The sequence below is a fragment of the Zingiber officinale genome, chromosome 6B (assembly GCF_018446385.1).
Source record: "Zingiber officinale cultivar Zhangliang chromosome 6B, Zo_v1.1, whole genome shotgun sequence".
In the NCBI taxonomy this organism is placed as follows: domain Eukaryota; kingdom Viridiplantae; phylum Streptophyta; class Magnoliopsida; order Zingiberales; family Zingiberaceae; genus Zingiber; species Zingiber officinale.
In genome coordinates this window covers 102,980,552-103,008,285 of record NC_055996.1, presented here as the reverse complement: position 1 = coordinate 103,008,285, position 27,734 = coordinate 102,980,552, and the positions used below count along the sequence as shown (strand labels likewise).

The 27,734-nt window shown below is 36.5% G+C and overlaps 1 protein-coding gene across 1 annotated transcript; it reads left to right on the top strand.

Annotated features, from left to right (window-relative positions):
* Positions 1-1,521: 1,521 nt before the first annotated feature.
* LOC121988570 (E3 SUMO-protein ligase SIZ1-like) lies at positions 1,522-27,447 on the top strand. Its single transcript, XM_042542061.1, has 14 exons — positions 1,522-1,642; positions 2,527-2,599; positions 2,676-2,835; positions 5,268-5,398; positions 5,844-5,912; positions 13,530-13,617; positions 19,838-19,913; positions 22,895-22,968; positions 23,129-23,236; positions 23,732-23,893; positions 24,039-24,143; positions 24,226-24,306; positions 24,408-25,575; positions 26,907-27,447. The coding sequence occupies exons 1-14, from the start codon at positions 1,594-1,596 to the stop codon at positions 27,041-27,043; spliced, it is 2,481 nt and encodes an 826-aa protein (XP_042397995.1). The 5' UTR covers positions 1,522-1,593; the 3' UTR covers positions 27,044-27,447.
* The last annotated feature ends 287 nt before the right edge of the window (positions 27,448-27,734 follow it).

Genomic DNA, 27,734 nt, shown 5'->3' with positions numbered 1-27,734 from the left:
GGAGGACATAAATTAGTCGTGTTGTGGATGCTCCTACATTAGATGCCTGTGTTAAAATAGCTCTGGCCCTCTAGTTCAAGCGTAGTATCTGCAAGATCAAAAGTCCTCGAGTGCTGGTAAATCAAAAGTCATCTCAAATGGTAGAATGGGAAGAAGATCCTATGACATTAACTTGGCCAAATTTATGGGCGGTTGCTATACTTATGATGGAACATGCATTGCATCCTTAGATAATCTGCCAACTGGAATCTCATGAATGACTAAAATCTCACAATCATCACCATGAAGTACCTCGTTATATACTGACTTGCTAGTTGACTTGGTCTCGTCTTTATTGAAAATTGGATCACCGATTATTTTGATCTTGTCGTCCAGATCTTTCTCAAGAAAAGTTTTATCCAAATTAAAATTAAAAAACTTATGACCTTTAAGATCTTGAACACTATGATCACATTGTGAGACTTCCTAGTCGGAACTTGCCCGTCACGACCTGAATGACGTACCTCACGATCTTCAAGATCTTGCATCGCTAGACGCTAGGATAACTCCGTAACTTGTCTCTATAGATCTTCAAGTATTTCGTCTTTGGTGCTATGATCACGATGTGATGCTTCTTCTGTTGGAACTTGCCTATTACAACCTTGATCATGACCACGACAACCATTGATGGGATCTAAGACTCTGATACCAACTGACATAGGGAAGAAATCTTCAGGTGCAACATTTGAATAGATGTTGTAGAGAAAACGTAGGAAGAGGGGGATTCGCCAACGAAGAGGAACCACCACTAGGTTTAAAAGGAAATAATTTTTATTCAAATTAAAATCAAACTCGACATATTTTTGCAAGAGCTTTAACCCTTGTTTAAATAGCTTAAGAAATAAGAAAAAGTTGCAACAGAAAAAAGAAAAAATAAAAGAAAACTAATCCTAAAAAAAAGATAAAATCTAAACTAACTTTTAAAAAAGAAAACTAATCCTAAAAATTTAAAACAAATAAAAGAAAAACTTAAAATACCAAATCTAGAGTTTTGGTGACCTAGTTTGTGTGAACCATAATGTCGTAACACAACCATGCCTTTGGGCATGACTGTGCCTAAGAAGGTGTGTATTTTAGAAGGGCCTCTTTGCTCTGTCAAAGACAGAGTGTAACATGCCTATGCCACAGGTACGGCTGTCGTGTCAACCACTAGAAAGATGATTCTCGCCTCGTCTGGACTCCGAATAGAGCGCAATGGTGTCAAGAGGCCATGGGTGGGTCATCTTCCTTATTGGTAGTCTCCATCGTCCTTCTTCAAGACCTAAAAGAGAGGCTAGTAGCCTCGTTTTCTTCTTGTCACAGCTCGAAGGGGAACATAGCCGTATTGGAGGACATAAATTGGTCGTGATTCTTCATCAATTTCTCATTAAAATTGTACAACATACTTATTTTTGAACATCTCATATTCAAATGGTTCACATAAAATAGTTTTTCTTCTATGATCAGCCATTCTGCATTTGAATTTTAAGTTGTTATCTAAGTTGCAATCTTTTTGTCGTTCACTTTTATTGGCTTCTCTAGATGGCTTTGCCTGATCTTTGATCTACTTATATCATGCAGGAACTAATGGACAGAATTTTGGCTCTCCTTGGAGATAATCAGGGTATTAAATTTGGTTAACTTTGTTTGCTATTTTCATCACTTCATTTGGAAGCACCATTAGAATCACTTCCCATGCCTGCACTTTAGTATGTAGACCTCGTTGAAAAAGAAATGTAGTTTGTCACTCTCTCTCAGTTTGGCTAAACTTTTTGTCTCACTGAATTCATTTCTGTTTAATTTTTTGAGTTAGTTGGCATTGATAAATTGATATTCAGTTTTACATTTGTTTGCCTCATTTTCCTTATTGATAAACCATATTTTGCAACCAGAGGATAGTTTATCTTCTCAACATGAATTTTAAATTAGGTTATATCATGTCAATTTGCATCTGGTTATTTTCATAGCGTTTTTTGTTTTTTTCCCTCTATATCTAAGCTGGGTATTATTTAGATTCTAAAATCAAAATATGGAGTGTCCATCATCTGATAAGTTGGAATCAGTAATATAGTAATTCCATTCTTTTGATGGCATCTTTGTTTTTTTAAAACATTATAAATATTTTTTGCTTCCAGTCATTAATTGAAGCCAAGCTCAATGCCAGCTTCCTGACTGTTGTGTAGTGTTGGGAACTTCAAGTGCTTCAGTGAGTTAAGATGACTAACAAGATCTTATGTATTTGTTTCTTTCAACTTGTCAATTTAAATACTTCAAATTTTTTTTTATAAAAATAAAAATTGCACTTTATACAATGTTGAGTGATGACACTTGTGATTTTCCTCTATCTTATTTCAAGGTACCTTGAAGCTGAACCGTGTGTCGTCCATTTACCTATGCACTAATATGTCCATTTACCTATGCACTAATATGCACGCACTTGCCTCCATTCATTTACTATTTCTTTGATATACATACTGACCAAGAGTGGATTTGAATCTTTCTGTGCAGTTCCGAAACCAGTTTGGGGGAGGAGAAATATGAGTACAGATGTTGTAGTTAAAATAATTGAAGATACATATAGGTGATTATAGCTTCAGTTGTTTCTTACCTTTCACCTTTACATTATAGTGAAATGTATTCTGGCATGCCTCACACAGAAAAATGCAAATTCCTGGGACCACAGACTTAGCATCTAGAAAACTCAGTGGCTCTGAATTCAGTCATGCAAAACCTAAGGAAGAATTTGATTCATACAAGCCAGAAATTAAAGTCCGCTGTCCCTGTGGGAAATCATTAATTACTGAATCAATGATTCAGGTACTGCTGCTTCCCTAACTTTTAAATGCTGTAAAAAAATCTTCTTGAACACTATATCTTAGAAGATACTTCAAATAAGTTGAACATAATAATAAACACAAGATGTTTATTAGTATTATGTTTGGATTTTGTTGTCTCTATTTCCAAGTTTGGTATTCTATTTTGCGACAATTTACTAAACTATGCACCTAAGTTTTTCAAATACCCAAATCACTTACCCTAGTTTTAAAATCACTAACTCGTGTTCTCGTATCGCAAAAATACTCTTTCCCTCCTCCACCGTCTACCTCCCTCCGCCTTTTGTCTAACTGGTGGCCGCTCAAACAAGCAGCAGAGGCGGCCATGAAATGGCGGCCAACTTGGTCAAGCAGCCTGACCATGATTTCACATCGGCTGCAACTTGGTCGTGAAATCGTGGTCGAGTTGGTGAATAGACAACAGCAAAAAGGTAAAGGCAAATGACAGAGGCAATGGGTATTTTGGAAAAGAGGTAAATGAGTTGGTAATTTAAATGTAGGGTGTGTGATTGAGGTATTTGGAAAACTTAGGTACTCGATAAATTACCTTTTATTTTAAACTCATAAGAATGAAATATGTAGAAATTTGACCAACTGGTTTGAGGAGCGTGCTTTAAAACTCTTGTTTGCTACTTTTTCTAAAATGTAAAACTTTAGGGGAGGTGAATCTTTCCTAGAATTTTTTAATCAACCAAATTTCTAAACCATAGTATAGAAATTAATCCTCTTATTTATCTTTGTATAAGAAAATTAAAATTTTGAGACAACAGAAAAGTATTCAAGAAATTAAAACTCCAGAGGAGGTGAATCTTTCCTAGAATTTTCTAATCTACCTAGTCTCTAAACCATAATATAGAATTATAGGGATTTTTTTTCTCACGAGACTTTAATGCTCTAATTACTCTTTGTATAAGAAACTTAATGTTTCGAGAACTAAGATGGTGACAAAAGAATCAAATTGTAGAGGTATCAAGTTTATAAATCATACCATGAAATTCTGAGGAGTGATTGAGAGGATAATAAGAAATAAGATAAAAATTTCAGAGAATCAATTTGATTACATGTCCGAAATATTGATTACAGATGCTATTTATTTAATAACATATGAAAAACATAGAGAAGAAAATAAAGATTTGTATAAGTGCTTTATTAACTAATAAAAACTTATGATAGAATCCCTAAACAATTATTGTAATACGTTTTAGAAAAGAAAAGACTATCAAGTAATCATATATTAGTGCTAACTGATTTGTATGATAATGTAGTAACTATGCTAGTCTTACTAGGCATATGATAAAAGATTTTCATATAACCCTAGGTTTACTCCAAAGGTCAATTTTAAGTCTCTCATTTTACCTTTTTACCATGAGTTCACTAAACATATTGAACTAAACCTTCTTGGTGATGGTTATTGATTGACAAGATTGTGTTAATTGATGAGTGTGTATAAATAATTTGAAGCTTGAACTGCAGAAAAAGAATTTAGAATCTAATGATTTTAAGATAAGTTAAACTATTATAAGGTTTTTAGATATCTTTCGTTTTTTCTTTAACAAGAAAGAGAGACTATGAAGATATCATTAATAGGCTGAAGAATGGAAAATGATTGTGTCCCTTTATGCTAAAAGGGGAAATCATACGACCATAATATGATCCTACTTACTTTATGGATGGTGGGATGAGGTGTGTTCAAGAAAAATTAATGTTGAAAATATGATAATGCATGGATGTGGGGGTACTAAAAAGGATAAAATATACAAAAAAAAGTGTTTGAGAGCAGTAAGTGTTGGTTAAATATATGATAAATGAGATAAGAATAGGTTGTGAGATGGTATGAATTTGTTTAAAGATGATTAATAAATTTAAAATTTGAGAAATTTAGTTATTAAAGTGAAGATGCCAGGGGCATAAGACCAAAACAATCGTGTAATAAATGGTAACTTAGTTGGTCTATATTTTTTTCATAGTTGGGACAAGAACAATTTGATGATGATGTTGATGATTGTGATGATGACAATTTTATAACTTTGCTGGAGCTCATTAGAGCAATAAGATCCATGTAACCTATCTCAAATGGTTGCCATAAGCACAATTTGACGATAAAATTGATAATGATGAAAAAAATCATTTAAAGAAAAAACAAAATAATTATTACTAGGGCTTGTGATAGCACACTCTGCAACTATAAGAATTTCAATTTGTACTTATCCATTCATACACCATTGAGTTTCAAATCAGTTTTTTGACTGATGCACAGTCATCTTTGTTAGATGATTCTGGTTCTCCTTTTGTCTGTTAAAGTTTCTTTCTAGCTATGTTGATCCACAAAGATTTTTTTGTTAATTGCTTGAGTTATTGTTAATATTAGCCACACTTTCTTATTACAGATTTTGATTTTTTCCCCTTTTTTTGCAGTGCGAAGATAATCGATGTCGAGCCTGGCAGCATATTGATTGTGTTATTATTCCTGAAAAACCTGGGGATGGTACTCCTGAAGTTCCATCTCACTTCTATTGTGAACTATGCAGAATAAATCGAGCAGACCCGTATGTCCTCCTGATCCTTCTAGTGCTCATAAACACGTTTCCAGTAATGAGGAAAGCTTACTACAATTTATATATGGGATGCTCTAACAAGATTCCATGTTCATTCTCTAACATTTTAACTTGTAATTGTTGGATTATCAGTAGTCACCCGTCATTGGAATGTTTGTTTGCTTAATGTTTTCACAGATTGTAGATACGTTAGGTAATTAAATAATTCTTGTCATGCTCAATTTTATTTTATTATTTGCACATCTGAATTGAAGTTTGTTTTGAGGCATAGAGACATCATCATCCTAGCTATAGTTTGAAACTCCTTTTTTCTGCTTGCACAAAGTTACTTTGTTCTGAAAGGTATCTGTTATAGTTGAATCTCTTGCAATATTTCCACCTCAACCTTTTATTTCTAGGATAAGTTGATCAACATAGCAGGTCTTCTGAAATGCAGATTCTGGATGACAATGAAACATGTTTTGTTTCCAGTGAAGTTGTCTTCTAGTGGCCTAGCAGATGACTGGTAAGCGACCATCTTGTCTTGGATTTCAATATTCATGCATGATTTGTTGAATTGTCGTGCCGGATTCTGATGTTGTGATATGCAAAATTGTTTGCTTTTAACTTAAGACATCTTATATCTGTTCTTATTCAGCATCTGGAAGGTTGTATTAGCCTAAATTGACTGTGTCTACTTGCATTACCTAAGTTTGAATGTTGTGATTTGGTTATAATTTGGAGGAAGAAAGTTGATCTTAAATTCTAAACAATGTAATGTCTGGCATGAACACTTTGTGTAGTTGCAGTTGTAACAGACTGACACCGTTCTGCAGTTATGCATAGTATTTATGTCAGTCAGACATGCTCCTTTATTGAAAGATTGTTTTAGCATTTCCAAACTCCTCTGCATTCCTCTTGAATTTGACTGATTAACTCTTAGGTTTTTCCTCTTGCATTCATCTTGCTAGGTCCCAGTTAAACTTCCTGCGCAAGGCGTGCATTTTGTAGCTTAATGTAATGGTCTCATCCATCTCCAAGAATTTTAGCAAAAATTGGTTCTTTTATTCTGTCACATGTCGAAGCTGTGTTTTTTTGTTGGCTTGGGACTTAGGGTACCATAGTATCCATAGTTCAATTTTTCAAGATGATATAAGAGAGTAATAGTATTTGAGAGTTGATAATTGCGTGAATCGATGAGAAGGCATAAAATATATGTATATGTAAGTGGGGTTGATGGTTAATTTCAGCCCAAGTTGAAAGTTGAAAGTAAGTGAGCCATGCCTCTCTGTTGATCTTGTTCTTTCTTATCGGTGGAGTTTGTCTTGATTGGTACTGCACAATTTGTCATGTACAATGAATACAGCATCACTGTGGCTCAGTGTGATCTAGACTCCAATCTTAGTCACATAAACGCACGTGCGTCAGTGCATGATGGACTGGGCACTTCATTCCTGAATATATTTTTTATATTTTAAATCAATCATTCTACCGCTACTATACTAAATTCTTGATAGAATTTTATGTAGAGTGAGGTTTTAAAATCCGTATGCAGGCAATAGTAATAAAACTCCATAGTGCATATCTTTCTGGGGGGTTATATACGGACATTTGTGTAACCACTCCTTTCTATTAGATAATTTTATCATTATTTTAAAAATATAATTTAACTAATTGAGAGATAATCCATTAAATAATAGATTTCTCTCATTTCATAATGAATAATAAATAATATCAGAATTTTTAGCACTTACACCAACATAAGCCACAAAATATGTAGTGCTTATGCAAAAACTTCTAAAATTGGCCTTGAAATTGGATAATCTTCTTTAGGAAGCACAAGTATCAATAATTGCCTCATTAGAGTAATATTATTATTTGCTCTTTGTATGTGGCTGGATTGTGATATATTAATTTCCATACAATTTATTGAAAGGGAATCTAGATCTTCTCTATTGATATAGATCTGAAGTCTTCACATCAAGCCGTATTGAAGTATATGTCACTTTCCAAATTGTAATATCTTTTTATCATCACATCTTTTTCACCAAGGGATATCTTCCCATTTCATTTATTGGTTCTTTTTATTATGATTGTAACTTGACATAAAAAGAATCCATAAACTTAGAGTGAGACATATTTATGTACAAACTAGGGATTTATTTTTAGGAAATTATAATTAGGCTAATTGATAATTAACTTAATTGACAGATATATATTAACTAATATATACTGATAATATGGTAACTAATATATACATATATGGTAATTAATATATATATAGATAATACACCCTCTCAAGTTGGAATATGGATATTAATCATACCATACTTGTTACAAAGATAATCAACCCAAACCTCATTTAAAGCTTTTGTGAAGATGCCCATGAGTTCTCCGATCTTCACATATCCGGTAGAAATCAAGTTTTGTTGAATTTTCTCATGAACAAAATGATAATTAATTTCAATGTACTTAGTTCGCTCATGAAACACATGATTTGATGCAATATGAAGAGCAACTTGGTTATCACACCACAGTTTAGCTGGTACTAAAATTTTAAGTTCTATTTCAATTAAGAGTTAATATATCTACATTATTTCATACACAAACTGTGTCATAGCCCTATATTCTGATTCTGATTATGACACAACGTTTTGCTTCTTAGTCTTCCATGAGACTAAATTTCCTCCAACAAAGATACAATAACCGGAAGTAGATCGTCTATCCATTTTAGAACCTGCCCAATTTGCATCCGATAAACATGGTATCACTTAAGTAATATCATTCACATATACAGCTAATATAATGATACCAACTCCTGACTGCTTATAGAACATAGAATGATCAGATTTGTTTTTTATCATACAAAATTTTTCAACAATCAACCAAGCACGAGGACGCTGTTTCAAATCATACAAAGATTTTCAAAGACGATAAACTTGCCCTGACTCCTTGAGCAACAAAACTAGGAGTGTACTTCATATACACCTCTTGAAGATCACGATGAAGAAAAACATTCTTAATATCAAGTTGATGTAAAGACCAATGATGAGTAGCGACCATTGAAAAAAACAGATGTCAACTTTGCAACAGGAGAAAAAGTGTCCGAATAATTCATCCTATAGATTTGAGCATAACCTTTAATGACAAGACGAACTTTTAATCTAGCAACTGACCCATCTGAATTGACTTTAATTGTGAATAATAATTTGCATCCAATAGCTCGGTCTCCTTGAAGGTAGATCGATCAAGTCCCAAGTGTCATTATCTTCTAAAGCATTCATCTCCTCTATCATTGCATCTTTCTAACTAGGATGAGATATGACTTCACTTACAGTCTTAGGAATAGAGATAGAGTCAAGTGAAGCAATAAAATAACAAGAGGAAGACGACAAGCCGTTATAAGAAATAAAAGAAGAAGTAGGATAAGTACATTAGTGTTTACCTTTGCGTAACGCAATAGGAAGATCATCGCTTAGGACTGGATATGATGACAAAGTAGTAGGTGCAGGATATGAATCTAGAGGGTGATGCCTGGAGTAGACTTAAATAATAGGAGGTTTCGCTGGAGTCGGTTCTAGAATAGGTGCGGAGGGTGTGATATAATACACCAACAAATTGTCATCCTCCCTTTAATGAGTTGGAATAAGTGAGAACGAGAAATAAGGTGTGCATTCCATGAAGTTAACATCAATTGGGATAAGATATTTGAACAATAACACCTGTAACCTTTCTGGAGACAAGAATAACCAAGGAAGATACACTTCAAATACTTGGGACTTAATTTAGTGACATGTGAATGAACATCCCAAACAAAACAAGTGCTACCAAATATCCTAAGGTTAATAGGAAATGACTTATTGGGAAAAAGAATTTTGTAAGGGATCTCATCACGAAGGACAAAGGATGACATATGATTAATGAGAAAATATGTTGTAGAAACTGCATTAGCCTCAAAAGCTTTAGGAACATTCATTTGAAATAAAAGAGTCATGTAGTTTCAAGAAGATGCTTATTTTTATGTTCAGCTACATTTTGGGATGGAGTGTCAACATAAGAGATTTCATGAAACATGTCATTCTGACCCATATCCGATTGGAATAAACTAGACATATACTCCTTAGCATTATCACTTCGCAAAGTATGGGTGAACATTTTGTATTGAGTTTTAATCTTAACACAAAAGACACAGAACAGAGGAAATAACTTATAACGATTTTTCATTAAATATAACCAGATAAACATAAGAATTATCATCAACAAAAGTAACAATGCCTAAAACCATGTTTAGATAAAACAGGACAAGGACTCCAAATATCAGAATGAACTAATTTAAAAGGAATAGTGCACGTTTATTTACTCTAGGACTTGAACTAAGACGGTGATGTTTTGCAAATTGACATGATTCGCAATCGAATAAAGACACCTTACCATATTGTGGACAAAGCTTTTTGAGCAAAGATAAAGATGGATGTCCCAACCTACAATGAGTCTTGAAAGGAGAAGTAACACTCGAGCAAGCAAAAGAATTTGGGAGCTTTGTGTCAAGAATGTAGAGGTTTCTAGACTCATGTCCTTTGCCAACAATTTTCTTCGTCAAAATATCTTGAAATAAGCAATGATTAGGAAAAAAAATGAGATGCAACTTAAGTAAATGTAAGACAGAGGATAGAGGAAGCAAAGAGATAGGATTGATATTGCCAAACCCACGAATATAACATGGAGACCCATCAACTAAAGTAACAGTATGTGTAGGATCGAAAGAATCGGTAGAGGGGAGGGGGAGGGTGAATAATAACGCGCATCGCTTTTTCACTTTTTTGGAAACATGAGAGATTTCTTTTTACTTGGTTCACAGCCCGGAGCCCGGTGACTGTTAGTCTAAGGTCCGCACTCGCTGAGTATTTTTGTTGGATAATTTACTAATAGCACGAAGGTTTACAAAAGGATACTGAATTTAAAATACAAGTAAATAAACAATTATACCATTCTTAGAGTGGAAGCTTGAGCATAGTTGTTAGGGCAACATTTCGGTGTCGTAGCAAAATTTTAGAGCAACACGGAAGTCGTTTGGACGTAGAAAGTGATGATTGAAGGCTGTTGATCGACGCTGCCTATATAGCCTGATCCAGGCACCTCGATCCCCTTTGAGGCACCTATATTCAGCGTTGATCCGATCCGATCTCGACGTAATTTATCTGCATCCTGGTGCCTCAATGGCTGACGTAGCGTTGATCGGATGAGATTTCATCACTCGAGGCTTTATCCTATCCCAAGAGCTTGGATCCCTTCCAGGCGCCTCGGTTCTAGGCGCCTAGATCCCTTCCAGGCGCCTGAATTATCTTGCATCACAAAGTTAGCATAACATGTATATAATATTATAGTGCAAATGAAATCAATCCACGTTGGATTGTCTACTCTTGATTTTTTAGGTTTCCCGTGAAACCCTAGATTAGATCAACACCTACTGTTCCCTCTCGGAGAACGCGTCCTCACCCATTCCTCTCAGGAGAGTTTATCTTTTTATCAAATATTTGATCCTCCAGACCTGTTTGGACTTTTGCTCAGCATCCAATCTTGGCCTCCGGGACTTCTCACTAGACGTTCGTCTTCGACCCGTCTAGATTTTCGCCATGTGTGCGCGACCCCGAGGCTTCCCACCTAGTGTCCTTGAACCCTAGGATTTCTCCTTGATGTTATTGATCTGCCAAGACTTTTGCCAAGTCTACTCGATCAGGATTTCTTTGTCTAGTCTACTTGACCGGGACTTCTTTGCCTAGTCTCAACTAGGATTTTCCTGCATACTTAGTCAACCTCGTTAGATCACAAATAAGTCTTTAACATTTACAATCATTACCAACATCAAAACCAGCACGAATAGTATGAGTGTTAGCTTTGGATTGAAAAGTAGAAAAGATATTAGAATTACATGTCATATGATATGTGACACTAGAATCAATGGCCCATTTGGAGGATGAGAAAAGAAGACATGCGTTTTGTTTACCTGAATCAGCAATAGCAATGACAGAGGGAGATGATGACTTGAATGATTTCTAATATTTTTGAGAACTTGACAAATTCATCTGCAGAAATAATGACCGATTTATCAGATACATCATTAGTGGATGTAATATGGGCGAAGTGTTTTTGCTAAAACTTTCTACACTCAGTATGACCTGACTTATGCTAGTAATTGCACACAATACCACCAGAATTTAGTGTTCGAGTTTGAAAATCGTGGGAACCTCCTCCTTTGTTTTCATTGTGACTAGTTGATCCTCCAGCCACATAATTAGTATTGTGACTTACCAAAACACCACTAAGAGGAACATGTATAATACTTTCTGTATAGAGAATACGACTAGATACATTTTGTAGAGAGGAGACTTCAAAACCAGAGAGAACTTATGACTTAGGAGACTCAAAGTCTTAGATAGACCAACAAGGAAGCTCATGACAACCATTTGTTCTCGTTGGATTTGTTGAACCTTCCCATTAGGGCTAAAAGGTAACAACCTATTAGGTACCTCATGTCTCTTTAAACGCTATAAAGTAATTGATCAGAGGCTGATCTTGTTTTTCTACATGGTAAAGGGCTTTGCAAAACTCATACATGGGGGAAAGATTCCCGTTTCTAAAGTACAAAAATTCCAAATAGCCCATCAGTTCTTTAATAAATTCACAACAATTGATCAAACCAATTACCTCACTATCAATACAATTCCGAATTTGAAGGAACAAGCGAGCATCCTCTCTAAGCCATGTCTATTTGAAATTATCTTTAGAGGATCATCAATCAAATGACCAATTTTATCAATACTTTGTAGATAAAGACGAACAGTCTTACTCTAATCCAAATAATTCGAACCATTTAACTTATGGTCATTGATCTTAGAGATCACGGGCGCTACATCCGTCACAATAGAAGATTTATTCTCAATTGTAAGATTTTATCCCACGGGAGAAGGACGATCGACCAAAATGCAATGGCGGTGGGAAGAAAAAGTAGCAACAGGAGATGGAGCCTCTGTAGCTACGGTGCACGGATCTCTAGCGTGTGTCGGGAAGATCTGAGGTCTGACGCCGATGGTGGCCAAACAGGACAAACTTGTTGTGGACAATAATAATAATAAGAAGAAGAAGAAGAAGAAGATGCCCCGTGGCAGAGGTGATGACTTTGCTGGGGTCAGAAGTGCGTGCGATTGCTGCAGCAAGAAGCAACGCTAAGGTTGTCGTTCCAAGAGACAAGCACAATCGTGGAATAGGCAACGCGATCGCGTACTATTGTGGCGAGAAGCAATGTCGAGGTTGTCACAATAAGAGATGAGCACGATCGTGGAATAGGCAGCACAATCGCGGTACATTGCTAGTTATAGGGGTTTAGTGCTCGTTGGCAGCTAGGGCTCGGCCGCATAGGTACATGGCGAAAATGTCGATGAGGAGGAAGCAACGGAATTGTCTCTGAACACGGGGAGCGTCGGCGGCTAGGGCTCGTGGGAGGAGGGATCGAAGATGTCACCACAAGTCGATCCTTGTGTTGGCGAAGGAAGAAGTGTCGAAGTTGGGCTGTGTCTTGGCTAGTGAGCGGAAGGCGTCAAAGGGGAAGCCTTGGAGGGATCCTAGAGGTTGAGGGAGAGAACCGTTGGAGATTAGCCCTAATTTATCATCACTAAGGTTCTGATACCATGTAACTTAAGATAAAAAGAATTCATAAATTTTTTTGAAGAATGAGACATATTTATATAGAACTAAGGATCTATTTAGGAAACTATAATTAAATTAATTGACAACTAATCTAATTGACAGATATATAGTAATTAATATATACCGATAATATGTTAACTAATATATACCAATGTGGTAATTAACATATACATATAATAATGATTAAATTAAAGATAAACAAGATAGCTTGTCTACTTAACCTAATGACCCTATGTGACATTCAACTAGGTATGAGAACCAATTGAAGATTAAGCAATATGCAGCTGTATATTCAATCCAGTGGAGCATTGCATAAGTTCTTTTAAAGTGAATTGTGAAGTTTTTTAAAATTCTTTGATATATTGGTTATTTGTTTTGTGCTCGAATATATTTTTTTTCCTGCATCCTTAAGTTGTGCCGTCTATGCTTGTCTTTCCAGCACCAATACAGTGCAGAATGCAGAGAAGACATTTCAGTTGTCAAGATCAGATAAGGATTTTTTACAAAGACATGATTACAGTCTTCAGGTTTATTATGATTCTCTTGTTTTCTTTTGCTACAAATTATATGGTAGATGTTGCCATGTGGTTCATTCGTATTTTCTAAAGCTACTAATAACAGTAACAACAACAACCACAACCAAGCCTTATCCGATTAGGTGGGGTCGGCTAATTTTCTAAAACTACTGACAAAATATTATAATTGTCATGTGGCCATCTTATTGTTCTTGGTATGCAAGTATGTATATTATTGCTTTAATTCTCTTTTTTGGTCTATAACTCATAGTAAGAATTTAATTTTCAAATGCAATTTAGACTATCAAATAACACTAATGCTGAATTAGACTTCTATTGACATCTAAATTCTGGTCCATTACCATACTGTTCTAATACTTGGTACAATTGTCCCCACGAGTTGGTTGGCGCAGTTAGTACCTGCATAGGTGTTCATTTCAATAAATCTCGAGATCAATTCTTAGCAGGTGCAAAATACCTCATTGGGCGTTTGACCTCCCTCATACAAAGGGTTATGCTAGGATAAAATATCCTCGTGATTTACTTCTTGTCGTGGGGCCGATGATAGTGGGCCTTTTGGGGTGAGCGATATCACCTTTTACTCCAATAGTACTGTTAGTCCCTTGGAGGCCATCTGGGGGAAAGGGGGGGGTGGAGGGTGAATAGCCCTGCAAATAAAAACTAACATTTCTCGAATTTTACAGTTTTATTAAAACAGACACTTGCATAAAAAGAAATAAGTAACTAAAGACAGAGGCGCAAAAGGAATTACTTGGTTTGCAATCAGAGGATTGCTAATCCAAGACAATTAGAGCTCACTATCAAAGTCTCCGTCAGGCGGAGAAGTCTCTTACAACGTTAACAACTCAAACAGTAGTAGAACAAACAAAGAAATTGCTTATAAGTGTTATTTTTCAACTACCGGGATCAGGACTGTATTTATAGGCGCCTGGAAGGGTTTCAGGCACCTGGAAGGGTTCCAAGCACCTGAAAGGGGATAAAATTTTATCCCCATCGCACCAGATCGTGACAGTGCACGTTTGGATAAACTTTCTGGTCGGGCGCTTGGAAGGGTTTTGGGCGCCCGGACCGGGATGACAACCCTCGTTGGGCGAGGTGCCTAGGTGATCTAGGCGCCCGGACAACGAATCAACATCCTATTGACTTTTTGGTTCGTGCTCTTGCTCCAGTTCCACTCGCTGGGTGATTTCGGTCATCCGGAATAGGGTTCACCCGAACTCATCTTCCGGCCTTCTCGAGTAACCTTTTGCTCCGGCTTCTCGTCCCTTGGAATTGCTGCACGCTTCCTTCTTGTCCGTCAGCGTACTCTTCCGCAGCGCCTCGCCCCTCGGACACATTGAGCCCGTTGACTCTCTTCCATGTCGTCCTTCTTGCTAGCTGCGTCTTTTGCTCGACTTCCTGTGCTCCTAAGTTCCTACACACTTAGACACAGGGCATCAAAACATAACAGGACCTAACTTGACTTGATTGAACACATCAAAACTATCACGAAGTACTTACAATCTCCCTCTTTTTGATGCGAGCAACCCAAAGTTAAGTTAGGGTAAACAAAAAAACAAATAATAATAAAAATGGCAAGTAAATATTTTGCATATAAGAAATATAGTGCAAAAATCAAAAAAATATACCCTCCCCCTAGACTTAACATCTAGTTCTCCCCCTTTGATCACATTAAAAATGGGAGTAGAGTAAGAATATAACTTTGAAATCAACCTAAAATAGAGTAAGGGTTAAAAAAAAACTAACTAAATAAAGATAAGGAAGTTTGAGTTTCGATAATCTGGATTTTCCAATTTATAAATTTATATCATTTTAAGCATAAATAAATTCTTTTTTATATAAAGCCATATTTTTCCAAAAAAATGCTTAGAGCATCCACAATGCTCTATTAAAGGAGTGTTATAACACCCCTTTGATGTTAAAAGGGTTGTGAAGGGATGTTATAACACCCCTTCATTGAACGTGTTCAAGTGGGGTGGGGTGGGCTAGCCCTGGCCCACCCGACTAGTTTATGTTTTTTTAATTTTTAATTTTTTAATTTTATTTATTAAAAAAAATTATAAATTTTAAAATTAAAAATTGAATAAAAGAGGTAAAAATTATTTTTTTAAATGTAAGATTAATAATAATAATAATAATAATAATAATAATAATTTTAATATTTTAAAACATATTTAAATATTACCTCACTACAGAAAAATAAATTTTGCAACAATTAGTTCTGCGAAAAATTTCAAATTTTTCTGACCATTAAAATATTTTTTATGAATTGTTTGACAAAAATCATATTTTTCCATTTAAAATTATTTTGCAGAGTTATTGTTTCAAACTTTATTTTTCTGTGAAAGATTATTATGTTTTCTGTTCAAGAATTTTTTTTTTGAAATTTTTGTCCGTTTTATTTTTCAATGATTTTTTTAAAATCATATGTTTTATTTAGAATTATTTTTACATATGAGTATTGAATTCCTCTTTCTCGGAAAAATTAGGATCAAAATTGTTTCAAATAGAAATTATTAAATCAAATAATTATTTCTAAGCAATAAAAATATCAAATCAAATGTAATACATGCATACAAATTCAATCCAAGCATGATTTTGGAATACAAAATAGATTCCTTCCTATCGGATAAATAAGAATTTTTTTTCGGAATATGTTTTGGTGATAGTTTTCTGATTTGGTTCTTATAGTATCTATAATACCAATCAAATCCTGAGTAATATCGAGCTAGTTGAACATGTGAGCATGCAAAACTTTTTAAATTTTCTATTTCTATTTTCAACTTTTCATTTTCAACTTTTATCTTGTCGAAATCTTCTAATCGACAGCATCCTCTAAGGTTAGTTTTAATTCATCATTTTCCTTTTTATATTTTATATTTTTAATTTCTAATTTGTAAGAACTTTTCGACAACATTTTTATAAATTCAAACAATTTATTCGGAGGTAGAGATTATACCAAACTTACCTTGTTGATCTCAGAATTTGATGCTCCCCCTTGTAGAGCTGCTTTCTTTCGATGTTCCTCCCCCTTCATCGATGCTCTCGATGTTCATCTTCGATGAACTTGCTCCGTCGTCTTCTTGGTGGCTTGCCACTAGCGCAAGTCCGGCGATGGCTTCGATCTCTGACTCGGACGACGTTTCGTCCCACGTTGCCTTTAGATTTCGATGCTTTGTCTGGACTGGTCTTTTGTCCTTGCTCTTGTCCTTGCCCTTGTCCTTGCTCTTTAATTTAGGGCATTTATCTTTCATGCGCCCTTTTCCATTACAGTGGTAGCATTTACCTTGCTTCTTCTTCTTTTATCTTGCACTTTAAATTTATTAGTTTTAAATAACTTTTTAAATTGCCTTACCATGAACGTCGTTTCGTCATCATCGAGAGAAGTTTCGGATTCCGGTTCTCATCTATTTTTGCCTTTAAGCTAATGTTGTGCTTGGGTTCCTTCTTCAGATCTGCATATCTAGTTTCATGAACTTCAAATATAGAAAATAACTCTTTTAAAGTATTTACCTCTAGATCCTTAGAGATGTAATATGCATCTACTAAGGATACCCATTCAGAAGTCCTAGGAAAAGCGTTAAGCGCATACCTTAGCGAATCTCGGTTGGTTACCTTTTCTCAGAGATTCGTGAGTCCGGTGATGAGTTCCTTGATCCTTGAGTAAAGGTGTGCATCGATTTCGCCTTTTTCTAATCTGAGGTTGTTGATCTCGTTCCGAAGCATATCCCGTCTCGCTAGTTTTGCCTCCGAGGTACATTTGTGTAGTTTTAGGAATTTCTCCCAAAGCTCCTTGGCTGACTCATAGGCTTCGATCCGGTTGACTTCTTGAGGTGGTAAAACGCTAAGCAAATGAAACTCTACTTTACCATTTGCCACAAAGTCGGCTTGCTCCTTTTTCGTCCATTGGTATTCTTCTTTGCCCTCTGGTGCTACAAGACCAAATTTCATAATTAGTAATAAATCAAAATCTGTCTTAAAGAATATCTCTATCTTTTTCTTCTAGTTCGCGAATTCCCCCTCGAACTTCGGTGGGTAGATGCTCGGTCCGACCATCTCTTGTGCTTCGATCGGAGTTTAGTCCTCTTAAAGCGTCCTTGCTCGGATACCAATTGTTGATCTCTTGGTCGGTTGGAGAGGGCGCCGGGGGGGGGGGTTGAATAGCCTTGCAAATAAAAACTAACCTTTCTCGAACTTTACAACTTTATTAAAATAGACACTTGTATAAAAAGAAATAAGAAGTAACTAAAAACAGAGGCACAAAAGGAATTACTTGGTTTGCAATCAGGATTGCTAATCCAAGGTAATTAGAATTCACTATCAAAGTCTCCTCCAGGCGGATTAGCCTCTTACAGCGTTGACAGCTCAAACAGTAGTACAACAGACAAAGGAATTATTTACAAGTGTTGTTTTTCAACTACTGGGATCAAGACTATATATAGTCTTGATCGGGGCACCTGGAAGGGGATAAAATTTTATCTCCATTGCACCGGATCGCGACAGCGCGCGTTTAGATAAACTTTCTTGTCTGAACGCTCGGCAGGGTTCGAGGCACCCAGACCGGTTCGACACAACCCCTGCTAGGCGAGGCGCCTAGGTGATTCGGGCGCTCGGACCATGAGTCAACACCCTGTTGACTTTTCGGTCCGAGCTCTTGCTCCGATTTTGCTTGCTTGGGTGATTTCGGCCGGAAGAGAGCTCATCCAAACCCATCTTCCGACCTTCTCGAGCAACCTTCCGCTCCGGCTTCTCGTCTCTCAGAACCGCCGCGCACTTCCTTCTCGTTTGCCGACGTACTCTTTCCCAGCGCCTCGTCCCTCGGACGCACCGAACCCATCGACTCTTTCTCATGTTGTCTTTCTCGCTAGATGCGTCTTTTCCTGGACTTTCTATGCTCCTAAGTTTCTGCACACTTAGACACAGGGCATCAAAACGTAATAGAACCTAACTTGACTTGGTTGATCAAATCAAAACTACCACGGAGTAGTTACAAGTACTTGGTACAGTCACTTGCTGCTCATCAACGTGGTATGTACAGGATGTAAGAAGAGGCTGAACATATAGAAGAGAGAGAAAATTCTCTTGTCGTCGGATACATAAGCCTCTTGTGAGGGACAGGGACAAGACAGTCTCCAGTATAATGCAGTTTTTACTTAAAACTTCATTGATGACTCATTTACATTAACACATTATCTAAACTAATTACGCCTTAAAAACCATTATCAAGGTTACTCTTTATTGTTGTTCTCACTGTTCACTGCTGGTCATTCCATCAGCTGCTTTTGAGGGAACAACTTGAGACCTAGATAGCTTGGTTTTTCTGATGGATTGGGTGCTGCACCATTGGTCCTTGTATTGCATCTACTTCCTCCTGTTGTTGTCTTTGTCAAAGCATAAGGCATATTGATTGCAGTAGGTGGTTTATTGCTCAATACAAGTTATCCATTTAGAGCATGGTGGTATATTGACTATATACTGCTTTGTATAGGCAGTTCACAGTCAAATTAGTGAAAAATGATGGTCCATCTACCAGTGCTCTGGTGGGTAATTCATGACCTTACCAGAGTAAAACATTATTTTAAACACTGTATCCCGGACACTTTTGATCTTTTCCTCATACCATGCATGGCCGGCAAATAAATATGAATTAAACTGTAACTCTGCTTTGCATACAATTGACTTTCTCATAGTTGCAACTGTTATTTATTTATTCTCCTTTTGTACAACTGTGAAATTTTATTTGTTCATCTCTTAGGTCGTAATTTACTTGGACCAGAAAATGAGATGATAGTAAGAAGGGGGAGGAATGGGGGAAAGGAAGACCCTAGGCTATGTTTGCTTGAAAGAAGGGGGAGGAATGGGAGAAGGGAAAACCTAGGCTATGTTTGCTTGGGAGAATGAAGAAGGAATAGGAGAGGAGAGAGATCTGCTATGCTGTTTATTTGAAAAAGAAATAATAGGAGTACTGCAGGAGAAAGGTTTCAATGCTTGTTATACTCTTCAGCTTCTGATTGGGACCTTGATCATTCGTCTTTGTGCTTGACTTTGCCTTTATTGTTCATCTTGCTCATGAGCCCTTGACCGTGGTGCCATCTGCTATTGCATATGATACATAGCGCAAGTTTTCACTTTAGCCGTGTTTTACTGTTTTATTTTGTGAGAAGTTAATTACTGGATTCTATTCTATTATAACAGCACAGCCTCTATGCAGGTTTGGTCTCTACTACTCAATGATAAGGTTCCATTTAGAATGCATTGGCCCCAGCTTACCGAGTTGCATGTCAATGGTATGGAACCACACTTCTAATTTTGTAAAATTGAAACTTTTCCAGTAAATTGTTGGAATGTTATGGCTTTTGGTGCAAGATTCACTTTCTCTCTGAAGTCTTAAATTCGTAAGGCTATGATTAGTGAAATATGGGGCATACTATTTCAGATTTATAGTTGCATGTGATTAAAATAAAAAATTGGTGGTAAAAGTTGCAATTGCTTTCCATCACAGGTTCTTGTTATCTTGCAACAAAAAAATAATTTTCCTCTTTGTTTAAATTGGCTTCCTGCTCATTGTTCAAACTTTGAAATGACTTCTCTTTTTTTCGTTATCCATAGAGCCTTAATATTTGTAAATCATACTTTGAAGTTGATGGAAGGATTCACTATGACATTCTTGAGCAAAGTCGAAGGAGATAACTTCATCATGTTATCCTAGACCTTTTCATGGTCTTCATGTTCTTTCATTTATTAGTTCCTTGGTTTCTAAGCTCGTAAATGGGAATTCTCTTGAACTCTATTGTTTGAATAACGGACACAGTGATTGCGTTAGTGTAGGCATAAATTTAAAAGCCTATCCGAACCGATTGGATTTGATCTGAACATTGTAATCAGAATTTTGAGCAGTCCAAGTGGCTTCCTACATCAAAATTGCAAAAATGTGGGTTTACTTGGCCACTGGCTGGTTAGATTCAGTAGACTAGTAGGGTATTTCTTTATAATTTAACAAGTTTTATGTGTTGGAGCCTTATATTCAACGTTTGTATTATAGTGGACTATAGCATTTCATTATTTTGCGCTTCCACATTATCCAGTTACTCCTGATATGGGTACTTTATTGAAGTAATAATAATAATAATAGAATGTTCTATTATTAAAATGCCCATCTTTTTCAAAGGCCTTTCTTTTCCTATAGATTTTTTTTACATAGTATAAAAAATTTTAGAATATTTTCTCCGAGGACATTTTTATGCTTAACCAGGCACAAAAGAAAAGAGAAGAGATGATTGACTTACATCTACTCTGAGATTAGGTTTCACATTTAGTCTGAGAGGAGAAATGATAGGAGACTGGTTTTTGGTCATTTACTCTGAACGAGGGAGATATTAGGAGAGACAAAGTAAAGGTCTACCACCAATTCAAGAGAAAAGAGATGCTGAATGGACAATCAATAATTAATTTCACATTATGTAGAAAATACATGAAAGGACAAGTGCAAGATGAAAACTAACAGTTAAAGAGTTTAGTTGTATGACCACGAGAGTCAAAGAAGAGGAGTGGAAGGCATCAATGCTGCTTCAAAAAACCTGAATTTTTTAATCACCACATACCCATTCTCTGATACTTTTGAAGAATTTTTGTTTTCAATGCAGAGACACTTTTTAAGTCTGCCACTTTTCCCTCTTTTTTCTCGCTGCACTGTATTATTTCATTATTTTTTATTATTTTTGTTTCAATCTATCATTTGAAAAACTAGGTTTTCTCATCTACCTGAGGGCCCTGGACTTGGCATGGGGCTCTTTGGATCGGGTCCAAATTGGATGTTCCATTCATCAGGAAGCTCTTGAGATGAACTAGATGCATAAATTGTGATTTGTATATGGAAGAAGAAATTGGTTTGGTAATCTTCTTGGTCAGGGCACTGCATTATACTATGATTTAAAAGATAGGGATGCAAAGTAGATCTTGTGGTAGACTAGTTTTAAAGATTTACAGGGATGCGGGCTAGGGTTATAAGAGAAGATGGCAGGAATGCGAAGGGAGAGGGTGGTCAGGGGCTCATAGAGACTAGAGTGATGGGTGACATCAGTACTGGAATGTGGGGTTACTTCTCTGGATCTAAGGGATGGAATGACAAGAGCAAGGAAAGAGGAAGCAGGGGCTGCTGCAAATGATGATGTGTGTCATTAACATGGAGATAGTCATGTGTTAGCATGGGTTGGAAGGTGGTGAGTATGATGCTATTGTTATTGGCAATGGTAGCAATGGTGAGGGAATACTTATCAAGCATTTCAATCACTGTCAGGCTAAAACAGGACTTGAGGAGAGGGAAGGGACAGAAGGCATATATAAAGGGTGATACAGGGATTGAAAAAGAAAAACACCTAACTCTAGTGAAGATCTTCACTATATTTCCCCGTCCTGAAAACTTTTTTTTTTTGCCAAAAATTTACCATCATATAGGACATTAACATACCTTTAGATTAGCACCTACATAGTATTAACTCTTACAATATCCAATAAAAAAAAATATTGTATAGGAGATGACGAAAATGGTATCATAAATTGTATAAGATATTTATGCACAATGCTTTGTAATAATGTAATTATTATAAATTTCGTTTAGCATTAATATTATATAATTATTATCCTAATAACAGTATAATTGATATGACATGAACTCAAAATATAATATATTTGTATAATTTTATATGTATTATTCTGATTTTTAACTAGTATAATTAAAGTATGTTCATACCATCTCAATCTATTTTTCTTATTTGATTATATATTAGAACTTTACCTAATTGATCTCATATACTATTATTTTTTATTTTTCTTTTTAGTAATGTCACACCCATGTATTGTTGTTATCTCATCTCAGTTGTTTATATACATAGAGAATGTCAAACCAAATATATCCTAAAAATGATATTTCAATATACATAAAACTCTGACCCTGTAACATCTTTCTAGTGATCCTAGTCTGTCGGAGGACACAGTTTGTTGTAGTTGTCTTAATAAATCCTACAAATGACTTGCATGAATGCGGGACTTACATATCTCACGAGTAGCAACTAACCTGATTGGTCTCATGCATACCACATCCCAAAAGATTGAATCGGCTGATGTACTTCAGTATTCTTTGAAGATATACAGTGGATTAGAAATAGTATTCTGCAGTTCATGGCAAAATTGCATCATTTCAGCGAGATTGACATTTACTGTCGGGATATTTTGTCAATTACTTATATATGCTTATCTTGCTTTGAAATAGGTGTTTCGGTCAGAGTGGTTGCTAGACCAGGCTCACAGTTATTGGGAATAAATGGCCGTGATGATGGTCCAGTGGTTAGTTCCTTGCTTCCCTCACACTGACACAACTATTTATACAAAGAATAAGTATAATTAATTTTTTCTAGAAATCTCCAAGTTCTGAGGATACTTTTATTCATTTAGCTATCCCATTTTCTCCTTTTTTTAGTGACTAGTATCTGATTTTATTTTTCAGATTAGCACATGTAGTATGGAAGGAGTTAACAAAATTGTTTTATCAAGGAATGATGCTCGTGTTTTCTGCTTTGGAATCAGACTTGTCAAGAGGCGGACAGTTCAACAAGTAATGTAACTATATTTTCTTGAATTGGCAACTTACATCTTCACTGGATTCAAATTGTTCATTGGTAATAATGGCCCTTGTGTTACCTCATTGTTCTTGGCACTAAGTAGCTAGATGATCCATTGGAAGAAACATAACCCCCAAAGATTGGCTTTGCTTTTTGGTTCAGTAGCTAATAACACTGATATTGAGCATCATCCAAATTGTGGGAGCATCTTGTATTTCTCTTTCTTTTTTTCATTTCTATTTCAGATTTGTTATATCTCCTAACAAATTGTCTACATCCAGATGTTTTTATAAGGCGAAAATATGGTGTCTGTATAATTTTCCATACAGCAAAGCTTGTCCAAGTGTTACATGTCATACTAGCTAACCATCAAACATATTTCATTGAGACTTATTCTTGCATTCCTATTATCTTCTGTTTCAACCTTTAGTAGATATTAATGTTGAAATCGGCGTGACACTTATTTTAACTAACTCATTGATCTTCAGGTTCTTAATCTGGTTCCAAAGGAAGCAAATGGTGAGCAATTTCAGGAAGCACTTGCTCGTGTTCGGCGCTGTGTTGGTGGTGGAGCTGAGGCTGAAAATGCAGACAGTGATAGTGATATAGAACTTGTAGCTGATTCTGTAACTGTGAATCTCCGTTGCCCAGTAAGTGATAGTGTAAAATTCTATGCTAAAGAATTAAATCAACCTTGGGTCAATGAATTTAGCTATCCTGGTTGTTGACCTCTATTCCTTCATGATCGATCACACTGTGGATGCTAACCAAAATCTTTCCCTAATATACCTTCAGATGACTGGTTCTCGGATTAGAGTAGCAGGAAGGTTCAAGCCTTGTGCTCATATGAAAGGTTTTGATCTAGAAGCTTTTGTAGAGCTTAACCGCAGATCTCGGAAGGTTATGCTGTTCTTGGAATTTTTCTTTCCTCAATATTTGTTTTATTTTCCTTGTTTACTCATCAAGAATTTCTCTTTTGTAGTGGCAATGCCCAATATGTCTAAAGAACTATGCACTCGAGAACATTATTATTGATCCATATTTTAATCGTATCACTTCTATGGTAGGTTTATGTGGAACTTCGGTTTGCTACCATTCCATTTGACTTTCATGTTGATTTTGTCATTTCAATATTCAGTATCACTTTTCTTGTGGTGCTAACAGCTTCAAAATTGCGGAGAAGATGTAACTGAGATCGATGTAAAGCCTGATGGTTCTTGGCGTGTTAAGGGTGAAGTAGAATATCGAGATCTTTCCAGATGGCATTTGCCTGATGGTACCCTCTCAGATAATGTGGATGTACAAGCAAAGTCTGATTTTGGCGATCTAAGGCATGTGAAGCAGAAAAGTCCATCATCGAGCCGATTTACTCTGAATTTAGGGATGAAATTAGATGCAAATGGAGGACCTGAAGATACTAGGGCTTCGTCATCTCGGAGTCCTATTCTTAGGCTTGACAATAATAGTCAGAACATAATAAATATGAGTAGCAGTGCAACTGGAAGCTATAGAGAAGGGGAGGACCAAAGCGTAAATCAAGAATTTGAAGGGCCTTTTAATTTGTCACTGAACAATTGCCACGACTTTGAATCTTTTATTTTTGATGGAACATACAGTATGGATGATAGACCTCCAGCGCCATTAGAAGAACCAGATGTGATTTGCTTGAGTGATTCGGATGAAGATAACATCACATTAATTTCTCCTGAACCTACAAATGGAGTTCATCCATCTGAAATTGATATGGTTGCTTTTCCAACTCATCCCAAGGCTTCAGAAAGATACTCTGAGAACCCTTGTCCAGAGACAAGTGGAACGTCATTCCTTGAGTTGTTTAATAACACTGATGATTTTGTGATGCCCATGCCCATGTGGCCAATGCAAACTTGCCCTCCGCCGGCCTCAAATTTCCAACTTTTCGGAACAGAGGTCCTAGATGTCCTGGCTGATCCACAAGCTACTGTTGACTGTCCACCCCTCAATGGCTTTGGTTTGACACCACATGATGGCGAGGAAACTTCCGAAGTCCAAGAGTTTTCAAATTGTCAGGCCAGCGCTACAATGCAAGAAAGCTTTGTTGATGATCCCCTTGCATTTACAGATGATGACCCTTCTCTACAAATTTTTCTTCCTAACCAGCCAGTTGGTGTAGCCCTTCAAGATGGCATGATCAACCAAACTGACTTACCAAATGGGATGAACTCTGATGATTGGATATCTCTTAGACTTGCTGCTGGCAGTGGTCATGGTGAGTCTGCCCCTTTGAACGGATCCATTTCAAGGCAGCTGGAGCCACCCACGGAGACTCAGATGGATGTACTAAGTGATGCTGGTAAGTACCTTGTCAGCAGAAATACTAGTGCTCATCTCTTAATTATGATTCACGATCATCAGTAGCTTAGCATCACCAATACAAGTGCACTACTTTGCTATATAGATATAGCAATTAGTTGTCCTATTATGCATGCGAACTTAAACATCAAAAGCTTTAAAGGATGGTTAGTTTAGTATTTTGATTTCACTACTTTTTGCAGCATACTGTGAAAGCAAGGAAAAGTTTTAATTTCTTTTGATGATGATATATGTACATACAAGTTATCGGAAAAATCACAACTGGTAAGGGATCTGCTAGAATTTCAGACCTTAGCAGAGATTTTGAATCCAAAGAATTAACTATAAAAGCCTCGTGGTGATTGGAGTTTGATCAATGAAGTTGGAATCCAATTCGTCCAAACTGATGGGAGTTTAGCTGAAGCTTGGGTGATTCAGTTCAGTTAAATACAACTTGCCTGAAATGGAATTGGTCAGGCATGCGTTATAGTTGGGTTAAGGTGGTATTTTAGTGTCATTTCAGCGCCAAGCTGAGATTTTGGTTGGCCAAGGTGAGGTCTGATCTCTTGGTTGTTGCTACACTCGTCAAGCTCTCTCTTCTGAGAGTTCCTTTCCACATTTCCTTGGCTTCCCATTTCTAAGCCTCAAAAGGTGAGGTCTGATCTCTTGGTTGTTGCTACACTCGTCAAGCTCTCTCTTCTGAGAGTTCCTTTCCACATTTCCTTGGCTTCCCATTTCTAAGCCTCAAAGTGAGTACCTGGCCAATGGGTGGTTACCACCTGCTAGAAAGCTGTGTGAACTGCTCTTTCCTCATGACAATTTCTACAGGCTAATAAGACATGCTTCAAGCTCCGTTCGGTTCAAGCTACTGCATATGGATCAAACAATAAGCACATTTCTACATACTTTAGCATACACACGTCACTCATCACGAGCTGATGCTATTAGCAGGTTATCTTAACCATATGTATATTGCATTGAGCATTGTGGTTTTAAGTAACATAATGTTTTATTACTTCATGCAAAATGCTTATTGCATCTGGTTCTTATTTTTACGATTTTGCAGTTTCCTATTTTCAAATAACTACGAGGTCAGATTGATTATCATGTTTTGTGAAATATCATTGGCATCTATAATGTTATATGCACTCTGATTTGTGTTCTATGAAGTCACTTGGTCTTTAGCTTTGCCTTGCATGCCTTCATTACGTAGACAATACCTACTTTCTTTGTTTTATGCTTACTAACAGGACAACAATTCTAATTCATTCCTGATTATCTTCGATGTTTTTGCTTCTCATTCTCTCTTTGCTGCTTATTCTGTACATACAGCCTCATTGCTACTAAGCATAAACCGCAGCGAAAGCAATAAACCATCACCAAGAACTCAAAGACCTGATTCTTCTCCTGGCCAGCAACGAGCGGTTAGGCGTCGGTTGTATCTGTCAATAGACACAGATTCTGATTAACTATCAAGTGGCAACTCGGTTTGGATTGGGAATTAAAAGGCGGTTTCGTGTCTCACCGCTGGGAAGCTCCTATGATCGTGTGTGGGAGAGGCCAGCCAATCTGCAAGGATTGCTGGAAATTCCAACTGTGAAAGATATCACTTATACTGTCACAAGCCATATGATGAGGTAAACCTCAAGTTTTTTTGCTGCTAATGTTGGGCTGCAGAAAATACAATTAGATTCAATAGGAGAGAGTTATTGCTGGTGTATAATAATTGTTTCATTAGTTAATGTATGTTGTCAATAGCCCTAATACCCGATATTGGTGGCAGTCGAAGAGGGTATTTATCCACTGGCCGACATTGATGTTAACTTTAGATCTACAGAAATCCTGTTAATTATTGTGATTGGTGTTCATGCAATGATATTCTTCCCACAAATACCTAGCCAAGAATTTTGAGTTCAGGCCCTCATATTCAGAAATGCCTGATTTGCATCTCTTCCAGTTCATTGTACCAAAATGTCCTCCGTCTCGAACACTGTTTCACGGCTTGATTTGCTACACTTTGTTTTTTTTAATGGAACTATTTTTTGTATTCAAAACATATATTGTCAATTCAATTGTTTTGTCAAATTGTTGGCGAAAAGAAATTGATGGACCGAGAGGCGTGTCGGTCATTATGTTCTAATCAACTCGCTGCGGTGCCAC